The sequence below is a fragment of the Patella vulgata genome, chromosome 1, assembly GCF_932274485.2.
Source record: "Patella vulgata chromosome 1, xgPatVulg1.2, whole genome shotgun sequence".
NCBI lineage: Eukaryota > Metazoa > Mollusca > Gastropoda > Patellidae > Patella > Patella vulgata.
In genome coordinates this window covers 74,373,418-74,385,983 of record NC_065879.2, presented here as the reverse complement: position 1 = coordinate 74,385,983, position 12,566 = coordinate 74,373,418, and the positions used below count along the sequence as shown (strand labels likewise).

The window sequence follows — 12,566 nt, the reverse complement described above, 5'->3', positions numbered from 1 at the left end:
TTAGCCAATGGGGGCCAAGGAAAATTACCGAGACAAAAAATTTTCACATTTTTGCCCAAGTCAGAGGACTCGTTATATTTGTGTAAAACACGATTAAAAAATATTCATAAATAAAAAAGTTTTTTGTAAAAATTTAAATTTTCTAAATTTACCGCCTAATATCTGCGAAGATTTGCCGAAAATCAAAAATCAAAAGTAGCGTAGCTATGTGCCCCGTCTCCGGCTATGCCAAAATGCATCGAAAGTTAAAATCCAATGATTATTGTTAAAATTACTGCAATATTTCTAAAAACGATAGCTTCGGTGATTTCGGACATTTCGCATTGTCGCAGAACGTTCAAAATAGCTTTATCCTCTAAGTCACACCCACTTTTCCGATAAAACCGAAGAAATCCTAACGATCCGACAATCAGTTGCTGAGATCTACTCAAAACAAAAGAAGAATAATAATAATAAGAATAATAATTTTAACAAAAACAATAGTGTTTCACACAAGCTACGCAGTGTGAAACCCTAATAATAATAATAAGAATAATAATTTTAACAAAAACAATAGTGTTTCACACAAGCTACGCAGTGTGAAACCCTAATAATAATTTTAACAAAAACAATAGTGTTTCACACAAGCTTCGCAGTGTGAAACCCTAATAATAATTTTAACAAAAACAATAGTGTTTCACACAAGCTTCGCAGTGTGAAACCCTAATAATAATTTTAACAAAAACAATAGTGTTTCACACAAGCTACGCAGTGTGAAACCCTAACTAGAACTGCGAAGCAGTAATGACGGGTTTCACCGGTGCCACGTTACCCTTGAACTTATGTCACTTCCGGTACCAATGAAACCGTTAAACAGGTTTCCACATAAGCATTGCACACATGAAATAAAATGGACGCAGAAACAACCAAATCCAGCAATCAATTCATTTGCTACATGTCAGTGATCCTGTCAAAATTACATTACTTCCGGTGATAATGAAAATGTTAAATTGGTTTATGAAATCAGAAATAGCATCATCACATGGTGAAAATTTTATGTAAATCCTATAATAATTGCCACCTTTATAGACCAAAAACCTTGAAAAATGACTTGTAGAAAATCGCCTATTTCTCTGCAACCGTACAAGTTAGAAACCATTTTGAGGTATCTGTATGATCGAATGAGTTCATTCTATTTGTTGATTGGAATCAAATATCATAATTTTAAAAACATTACAAATCTGATTCATTCGAATAAAATATCTGTTTTGAAGGCTAAAAATACAGTTTTTGCCAAAATGACGTTACTTCCGGTGATAATGAAAATCTTAAATTACTTGTATGAAATCGTAAATGGCATTATGTATCACACAGTGAAAATTTCATGAAAATCGAATAATAATTGACACTTTTATTGACAAAAAACCTTAAAAAGTGACCTGTTGAAAATTGCCTATTTCTCCGCAACTGAACAAGTTAGAAACCATTTTGTGATATCTATATGATCGTAAGGGTTCATTGTATTAGTTGATTTGAATCAAATATCAAAATTTTAAACAAATAACAAATATGACTCATTTGAATAAATTACTGGTTTCGAAGGCTATAAATACAATTTTTGCCCAAATTACGTCATTTCCGGTGATATTGAAAATGTTAAATTGGTTTGACCTAGTTAAAATTGACATTACACATCAAATGGTGTCACTTTTATGAAAATCGAATAATAATTGACTCTTTTACAGGCAAACTAGCGTAAAAAGTGACTCATGCATAATTGCCCATTTCTCGGCAACTGCGCATATTACAAATTAATTTTCAAATACATTCTCTTCGTATAGATTATTGCTACGAGTTTATGAAAGTTATGAAGTAATATTTTAAAATATGAAAACGCTGGATGGGTTGTAAATAGCTTAATTTTACACCTTTTTTCACCTTTTAATCGAAATAGCCCGAAAACGGAATCGAAATTAAAAAAACTGGTCCCAACATTTTGTGCGCCTTTAAAGGGCGCACAATTTCAGTTATACCAGATTTGAAAAAAATAATATTTGCTTTCGAAAAATGGTACCTAACTGTCAAAATTGTAGTTTTTTGTCAATTTACGCCACTTCCGGTGCCGACAGATAACACTATTGGTAACCAAAAAAATGACAATTGAGACAACGGAGCATATGAACTTTGTTTTATACAAATCGAACAATAAATAATTAATCTAGGACTGAAAAACTGAATTAGCCAATGGGGGCCAAGGAAAATTACCGAGACAAAAAATTTTCACATTTTTGCCCAAGTCAGAGGACTCGTTATATTTGTGTAAAACACGACTAAAAAATATTCATAAATAAAAAAGTTTTTTGTAAAAATTTAAATTTTCTAAATTTAGCGCCTAATATCTGCGAAGATTTGCCGAAAATCAAAAATCAAAAGTAGCGTAGCTATGTGCCCCGTCTCCGGCTATGCCAAAATGCATCGAAAGTTAAAATCCAATGATTATTGTTAAAATTACTGCAATATTTCTAAAAACGATAGCTTCGGTGATTTCGGACATTTCGCATTGTCGCAGAACGTTCAAAATAGCTTTATCCTCTAAGTCACACCCACTTTTCCGCTAAAACCGAAGAAATCGTAACGATCCGACAATCAGTTGCTGAGATCTACTCAAAACAAAAGAAGAATAATAATAATAAGAACTAGAACTGCGAAGCAGTAATGACGGGTTTCACCGGTGCCACGTTACCCTTGAACTTATGTCACTTCCGGTACCAATGAAACCGTTAAACAGGTTTCCACATAAGCATTGCACACATGAAATAAAATGGACGCAGAAACAACCAAATCCAGCAATCAATTCATTTGCTACATGTCAGTGATGCTGTCAAAATTACATTACTTCCGGTGATAATGAAAATGTTAAATTGGTTTATGAAATCAGAAATAGCATCATCACATGTTGAAAATTTTATGTAAATCCTATAATAATTGCCACCTTTATAGACCAAAAACCTTGAAAAATGACTTGTAGAAAATCGCCTATTTCTCTGCAACCGTACAAGTTAGAAACCATTTTGAGGTATCTGTATGATCGAATGAGTTCATTCTATTTGTTGATTGGAATCAAATATCATAATTTTAAAAACATTACAAATCTGATTCATTTGAATAAAATATCTGTTTTGAAGGCTAAAAATACAGTTTTTGCCAAAATGACGTTACTTCCGGTGATAATGAAAATCTTAAATTACTTGTATGATATCGTAAATGGCATTATGTATCACACAGTGAAAATTTCATGAAAATCGAATAATAATTGACACTTTTATTGACAAAAAAACCTTAAAAAGTGACCTGTTGAAAATTGCCTATTTCTCCGCAACTGAACAAGTTAGAAACCATTTTGTGATATCTATATGATCGTAAGGGTTCATTGTATTAGTTGATTTGAATCAAATATCAAAATTTTAAACAAATAACAAATATGACTCATTTGAATAAATTACTGGTTTCGAAGGCTATAAATACAATTTTTGCCCAAATTACGTCATTTCCGGTGATATTGAAAATGTTAAATTGGTTTGACCTAGTTAAAATTGACATTACACATCAAATGGTGTCACTTTTATGAAAATCGAATAATAATTGACTCTTTTACAGGCAAACTAGCGTAAAAAGTGACTCATGCAAAATTGCCCATTTCTCGGCAACTGCGCATATTACAAATTAATTTTCACATACATTCTCTCCGTATAGATTATTGCTACGAGTTTATGAAAGTTACGAAGTAATATTTTAAAATATGAAAACGCTGGATGGGTTGTAAATAGCTTAATTTTACACCTTTTTTCACCTTTTAATCGAAATAGCCCGAAAACGGAATCGAAATTAAAAAAAATGGTCCCAACATTTTGTGCGCCTTTAAAGGGCGCACAATTTCAGTTATACCAGATTTGAAAAAAATAATATTTGCTTTCGAAAAATGGTACCTAACTGTCAAAATTGTAGTTTTTTGTCAATTTACGCCACTTCCGGTGCCGACAGATAACACTATTGGTAACAAAAAAAATGACAATTGAGACAACGGGGCATATGAACTTTGTTTTATACAAATCGAACAATAAATAATTAATCTAGGACTGAAAAACTGAATTAGCCAATGGGGGCCAAGGAAAATTACCGAGACAAAAATTTTTCACATTTTTGCCCAAGTCAGAGGACTCGTTATATTTGTGTAAAACACGATTAAAAAATATTCATAAATAAAAAAGTTTTTTGTAAAAATTTAAATTTTCTAAATTTAGCGCCTAATATCTGCGAAGATTTGCCGAAAATCAAAAATCAAAAGTAGCGTAGCTATGTGCCCCGTCTCCGGCTATGCCAAAATGCATCGAAAGTTAAAATCCAATGATTATTGTTAAAATTACTGCAATATTTCTAAAAACGATAGCTTCGGTGATTTCGGACATTTCGCATTGTCGCAGAACGTTCAAAATAGCTTTATCCTCTAAGTCACACCCACTTTTCCGATAAAACCGAAGAAATCGTAACGATCCGACAATCAGTTGCTGAGATCTACTCAAAACAAAAGAAGAATAATAATAATAAGAACTAGAACTGCGAAGCAGTAATGACGGGTTTCACCGGTGCCACGTTACCCTTGAACTTATGTCACTTCCGGTACCAATGAAACCGTTAAACAGGTTTCCACATAAGCATTGCACACATGAAATAAAATGGACGCAGAAACAACCAAATCCAGCAATCAATTCATTTGCTACATGTCAGTGATCCTGTCAAAATTACATTACTTCCGGTGATAATGAAAATGTTAAATTGGTTTATGAAATCAGAAATAGCATCATCACATGTTGAAAATTTTATGTAAATCCTATAATAATTGCCACCTTTATAGACAAAAAACCTTGAAAAATGACTTGTAGAAAATCGCCTATTTCTCTGCAACCGTACAAGTTAGAAACCATTTTGAGGTATCTGTATGATCGAATGAGTTCATTCTATTTGTTGATTGGAATCAAATATCATAATTTTAAAAACATTACAAATCTGATTCATTTGAATAAAATATCTGTTTTGAAGGCTAAAAATACAGTTTTTGCCAAAATGACGTTACTTCCGGTGATAATGAAAATCTTAAATTACTTGTATGATATCGTAAATGGCATTATGTATCACACAGTGAAAATTTCATGAAAATCGAATAATAATTGACACTTTTTTTGACAAAAAAACCTTAAAAAGTGACCTGTTGAAAATTGCCTATTTCTCCGCAACTGAACAAGTTAGAAACCATTTTGTGATATCTATATGATCGTAAGGGTTCATTGTATTAGTTGATTTGAATCAAATATCAAAATTTTAAACAAATAACAAATATGACTCATTTGAATAAATTACTGGTTTCGAAGGCTATAAATACAATTTTTGCCCAAATTACGTCATTTCCGGTGATATTGAAAATGTTAAATTGGTTTGACCTAGTTAAAATTGACATTACACATCAAATGGTGTCACTTTTATGAAAATCGAATAATAATTGACTCTTTTACAGGCAAACTAGCGTAAAAAGTGACTCATGCAAAATTGCCCATTTCTCGGCAACTGCGCATATTACAAATTAATTTTCACATACATTCTCTCCGTATAGATTATTGCTACGAGTTTATGAAAGTTACGAAGTAATATTTTAAAATATGAAAACGCTGAATGGGTTGTAAATAGCTTAATTTTACACCTTTTTTCACCTTTTAATCGAAATAGCCCGAAAACGGAATCGAAATTAAAAAAAATGGTCCCAACATTTTGTGCGCCTTTAAAGGGCGCACAATTTCAGTTATACCAGATTTGAACAAAATAATATTTGCTTTCGAAAAATGGTACCTAACTGTCAAAATTGTAGTTTTTTGTCAATTTACGCCACTTCCGGTGCCGACAGATAACACTATTGGTAACAAAAAAAATGACAATTGAGACAACGGGGCATATGAACTTTGTTTTATACAAATCGAACAATAAATAATTAATCTAGGACTGAAAAACTGAATTAGCCAATGGGGGCCAAGGAAAATTACCGAGACAAAAAATTTTCACATTTTTGCCCAAGTCAGAGGACTCGTTATATTTGTGTAAAACACGATTAAAAAATATTCATAAATAAAAAAGTTTTTTGTAAAAATTTAAATTTTCTAAATTTAGCGCCTAATATCTGCGAAGATTTGCCGAAAATCAAAAATCAAAAGTAGCGTAGCTATGTGCCCCGTCTCCGGCTATGCCAAAATGCATCGAAAGTTAAAATCCAATGATTATTGTTAAAATTACTGCAATATTTCTAAAAACGATAGCTTCGGTGATTTCGGACATTTCGCATTGTCGCAGAACGTTCAAAATAGCTTTATCCTCTAAGTCACACCCACTTTTCCGATAAAACCGAAGAAATCGTAACGATCCGACAATCAGTTGCTGAGATCTACTCAAAACAAAAGAAGAATAATAATAATAAGAATAATAATTTTAACAAAAACAATAGTGTTTCACACAAGCTACGCAGTGTGAAACCCTAATAATAATTTTAACAAAAACAATAGTGTTTCACACAAGCTACGCAGTGTGAAACCCTAATAATAATTTTAACAAAAACAATAGTGTTTCACACAAGCTACGCAGTGTGAAACCCTAATAAAATCCCGAACCGCTAAAATAACACTATTCAATATCAAGAAAATAAACCGCAACCTTGATAGAAATTCTCGTTTAAAACTTGCTAATGCTCTGATTTTTTCACATCTGGACTACTGCAATATCCTCTACGTCCATCTGATAAAATATACTTTGTTACCGCGTCAAAGAATACAAAACCTCACAGCAAAAATGATCCCCGGACAGTCAAAATATTCAAGTTCAACAGATGCCATGAAAGAACTTCAAATTTTGCCTATACATGCCCGTGCAGAATATAAACTATTGCTTCTAGTATATAAGTGTTTAAATAACCTTGCCCCCAAGTACTTGATAGATTTACTTAAACCCAATCCCAGCCGATATTCGACACGATTTTTTCAAACAGTCAATCACTATACGTCCCAGCTACAAAAAGGAAAACATTTGCGGATATTTTTAAGAAATCACTAAAAACGTACCTTTTCCAAAGGACCTTCACTAATTAATTATTTAGTAATATACTATATTTATATTCATGTACATAATAAATTATTTATTTCAATTGTAAAGTGCCATTGAATGCATGTATTGCAGTAATGAGCGCTATATTAAATGTAATAAACTTAAACTTAAAATGATACATTTCAGCACTTATACTGAACTATTCTCCACTGATGAACGTGACATTGAATCAGTGACATTGAAAGAGTATTTATGTATTCATCTCATAGTTTAATTTAGTAATAATGTGCTTTTGTCAAAGGTTCGGAACCTCAGGCTTTCAGATCTTTAGCAACAAAACACGCCCACAGTAGCTGGTTCACCCCCATTTCGAATAGAAATTTTATTACCACAAAAATCCCGACCCCCAACTAATCAGCATTAAACTGTTCCCCTGATTAAGAGATGTAATTAATCTATTGATTATTGTTAAAATCGCTTATTCAATATATATTATATTTTTTTTTCTTCAAATTTATCGTCAAAAGATCAACTCGGAGTAAATTTCCTGTCTGTTTATGAAACCATTTTGAATCTGTTTGGCTCAGGACTAATCTAGAAGGTTTCCATTCGAGACTGAATAAAACAATACCACACAGTTATTATAACCTCTATAGATTTATTGACATAATTCGAAATGTTGAACGATCTAAATAGGCTCAATTGAACTTAGGAGCGACACCACCAAAACAAAGCAGGTATTGGATGCTAAAGGACAATATTATATTTGGACTACTAGTGCCATGTTAATATTATATTTGGACTACTAGTACTATGTTAATATTATATTTGGACTACTAGTACTATGTTGATATCCTATTTGGACTGCTAGTGCTATGTTAATATTATATTTGGACTACTAGTACTATGTTAATATTGTCGACTACTAGTGCCATGTTAATATAATATTTGGACTACTAGTGCTATGTTAATATTATATTTGTAACTATTGATATTCTATATGATTTCTATGTAAATTACTTTTACCTTTAAATCTGTGGGGTTTGTTTGTGTTTCTATATATAGATTGCTTTTTTTTGTTTTTATTTTGTCTTCTATCTATATGAATTACTTTAGTATTTTTTGGTGTTTTTATCTATATGTAAATTCCTTTTTATTTATTTTTTTGTTTTCTATGTGTATAAATTACTTTTTATTTATTTTGTTTTCTATCTATATAAATTACTTTTTTATTTTGGGTTTTTATCTATATGTAAATTACTTTTTCTTTATATATTTTGTTTTCTATCTGTATAAATTACTTTTTACTTATTTTATAAGGTTTCTATATAAATTACTTTCTTTGGGGTTCGATATTTTTTATGGAAGAATCTAGACCGTATATTGTTGTTATAAGCTATAGTCGAAGTGGGAAGTTTTTATAGAATAATCTATTTTAGTTATGGAGAGGGTTTATAAGTAGGGATAATAAAACCTCCAAACCATATAAATTATAATCTGTTGTTATAAATGAAATGAAATGAAATGGAGTTTAACGTCCTACTGTTCTGCTCCTAACCTGGGCTAATGAAGACGGGCATACGCCATACAGTGTGCTATGAGGGAAATTTTGCCCGGACAGCGGCACTACGACCTACTCTTATATCGAATTCCAACTGCCAAGGGATCTTTTACGTGCACGCCAATGTGTACACGGGACCTCGGTTTTTCGTCCCATCCGAACGACTAGACAGCTTTCCTTAAGGGAGAACCACGCCGGAAAATCTGGATGAACTTTCTCGGCCAATGCAGGGATCGAACACCCGACCTCCAGGCTAGCGAGCTAGCGTCTTACCCTCTAAGCCACGTGACCCCCCTGTTGTTATAAGCTGTAGTCGAGATGGAATGTAGTCGAAATGGGAGAGTACCCAGCTGCTAAGATGTCTGAGCAGTCCATAAAGATTGTCATAGGATCATAACTTTTGTCGCTAGTTATCACAAGGAGAAAAAGTGGCATAACTCTTTAAGTAATAAATAATAATTTAATAAGGTTATGCGTTTCGCCAATTTAAACAATTGAAATAAATTGAAGCCGATCGGACAATTTTGACAATGCATATTAATTGAAATCAGATCCCATCATCAATTTTATTGCTAGGGTGTTCACAAGATTTTAAGAAGTGAAGAAGGTCAATAAATAATTAATACGGTTCTCCATTTCACTAATTTGAACAGTGCATATAAAGTTCAAATAAGATTCTAGAAAAGTGATCAAGGGCAATGATAAGGAGTTTATTTTTAGAAATCGTCGAAATTTAAAAAGGTAAGATGATAAATATGATCTGTAGATTGTGGACGACAGACCAACGGACCGATAAATGGACGAGGCGACGAAAATATACGACAACATGTCTATGTGTGCCTATAAAAATGAATTTTTATAAGCACGGCTAGTTTTCAGATTGTTTAAATTTTCAGTTTCATTAGAAATTGAATTTCACCCAACTTAATATATAAATCTAAAGCATTATGCACTTTTTAAAAATATATTCATTTGGTTTTCATGGTTTCAGATTCCGATTCAGGTCAGCAGTACACGGTGCAATCTATAAAAGCCTCTAAAAATTATAAAGCATTCTCAAAGCCTTTAATTTAATAACTGCTTTATTGTGCTAGTGGGAAAACGAGTGAAAGAGTCTCCAGCATTCTCAAAGCCTTTAGTATATGCTTTATTATTAATGGGGAAATGCGGGAAAGAGTCTCCAGATAGGTGGTGCACATATTTAATATGCAGACACAGCCACCTAAAGAAATTAAAATAAAAATTTCTTACATCTTCAAAATGTTCAATGAACAGCTTTTAAACCCTTACCTTTAATTTTACAAACCGCAGTAATTTAGTTCAAAACTCAAAAAATTACATCAAGTTAATGAATCAGTCCCAACAGAGATCTTACATATTATCTTTAATATGTATGCGGGTAAAACTTTTAACCCGATTCATCAAAAACATTCCTGATTGTACAAATTCATCAACCTCCCAATTTCAATCTGTTAATATATTCAATAGTCTAAAATTGCAAATAAATTAATGAAACTGTATAAAAATAGGTACGGATTTGATAATGTCCATAACTAATATGCATAGTTCCAAGGCAATCTACAAACACCTGTAAGGCTTACCCGGGCGTTTAAAAAGTAAAGATGAATTAACAAATGATTGTTATACATACCGATAAAAAATAAAACCACAAATTAAAAGTAGTTCTCAATATTTCCAAATTTTATTGACTATGATTTCACCCAAAACACGTTAACCGGCCACTTGGCATAATTGTTAGTTTCCAAAATCTGCCCACCTGAAGTTTGGGGTTTAAAGCCTTGGGGAACTAAAAAATCTATGATGTCTTTTCCTGTGGTGCGTGTTTTATGTGTCGTCCACTCCATGGTCATGGCTAAAACATTCACCTTTTCAAAAAAAAATTTTCCACCAGCTAAAACTTTATTTTCAAACGACTCCACGTCTATTTTCATAACGGCTTTTTTAAATTTAAATATTTCCAATAAATCATCTAAAAGCACGGTATATGCCGTCTCTAAAGTTTCATCTTTTGGTTGCTTTTGGTCTGTCAACGCCTTTACGAAAGTGCCACCCACGTTTCCTTTGTACGTTCCCAACTGTACCGTACCGCGTGAATCGGATAAAGCGTTGTGAACCACGTTTACTCGTCCCTTGAACCCTTCACCGTCCATAATTGATCGACACAGTCTTTGAACATTCTTTCTTACTGGATCCACAGAAACAACATGGCGACCAAACATGGCGGCGGTCAAGGAAAACACGCCGATATTGGCACCAATATCCACAAAAACAGCTTCTTGGTCTTTTTCAAGTTGATTCAAAACCCAGCCAACTAAATCCCCCTCCCACTGCCCAGATCTCGCTACATTATCTGAGATATAGATGTCCTCTCCTACATTATAAATATAAATTGGAGTTTCCTTTCCTTTCATTTTTAACTTTGCAACTCTTAATTTTTCATTGGTGGTACACACATCGCTTTCGGTAACCCATTTACCGTTCAACCTTTGAACTACTATATCACGTGACAAATCCACGTCAGACATTGATTGTTGAACTTCCTTATCGTTAACTTCTTTGCTTAATTCTTTTAAAACATTACGGTCAACAGAACTTATGGATTGTTTTGAGGCATTTGCAAACATGTTAATAATTTTCTGTAAAGTAGCGTCGTTTATACAATCGGATTGCTTCCCGAATAATTCACTAAATTTTGAGGTCATGGATAGATGTGATCTGAGCATTATTATGAAAAGTATTGCTGGTATTACTACTCCCAACCACACATATTTTCTTCGAAGTTGTGTCATTGCACCGTAAACTATAGTTCTTGATTTAGTGATGCCTAAAGAGTTTGTACCAGTTCTCCACCTTCTGAAAATAAAGATATATAATTTATTTGTACATCCATGTAATACGTCAAAAACAACAGCAATTAATTATAATGATGACACACATTTTGGTGATTCTAGAAGGCCTACCTTTCACAATCATTGATGATTACAAACCTCTGCTCGAAATTAAAATAAACGAAACCAGTTAACATGTAGCAACACGTCTACACTTTAACTAACGCCGAAACTATACAGAACCAAGCCGACAAACAAATGTTTGTTGTCAACGAATTAATTTCATCTTGTGAAATACTCCACAACAACGATAAGTATATGTCTTCTGTGTCATATTTAATTAATACCGAGCAACAAATAATGGATGAAACTTTGTTATGTTTAATATTCATTAATCAAGTCTATACAGTAGATATATTTATAGCTACATGTATATCACATATTCGAACCTGAACAAAGGTACCATCAAGATCGATATTATTTCCATTGGCCAAGATGTCTGTGGCTTTTGTTTATGAACTATTCAACTCTTCAATAAAATATACCAGATATTAGTATTATCGACATCTGCTATCGATGAGATTGTTTTTTTGTTTATGCGCTCAAATAGAATTATTTTATCTGCAACAAAACAACGGACTTCAATGTAATCCCCGTTATCCCGAACATTAGTTTCGCGGACATTCGTTGGCCAAGAATATACCGAGAATTTGGAATGGTTGTACGAGACTAACTTCAATTGCGTTTGTTCACATGGGATAACTAAAAGTGACATGACATATTTGATTCTCGATTGTTTTTTTCTTATAAAAACAACTAAATTCATCGTTTATTTTCTTTCTCTATTTTATTTTTATTGGGTTCCGGGATCGTCTTTTGGGGAATGTATGCTTAGACTTAATAACAGTACTATATTATTTACGTTGAGGGTATTGTGAACGCACTTTAAATCTGGTGTGTTCTCCTTTTAATGGCGCGTAATCATTTGTTCTTCATCAGTGGTGTTTTCCTTTAATTTATCTCAACCATAACGACTGTTA

At 32.6% G+C, this 12,566-nt stretch overlaps 1 protein-coding gene across 4 annotated transcripts in view; it reads right to left on the bottom strand.

Moving 5' to 3' along the window:
- Positions 1-6,677: 6,677 nt before the first annotated feature.
- Positions 6,678-12,566, bottom strand: part of LOC126811704 (uncharacterized) — a 53,033-nt gene continuing 47,144 nt past the window's right edge. For all 4 annotated transcript variants that reach the window (XM_050537559.2, XM_050537566.2, XM_050537573.2 and 1 more), the window contains one exon: positions 6,678-11,551. In XM_050537559.2, coding sequence (XP_050393516.2) covers positions 10,387-11,487 — 1,101 coding nt within the window. In that variant the 5' untranslated portion in view covers positions 11,488-11,551 and the 3' untranslated portion in view covers positions 6,678-10,386. The remainder of the gene's footprint in view (positions 11,552-12,566) is intronic.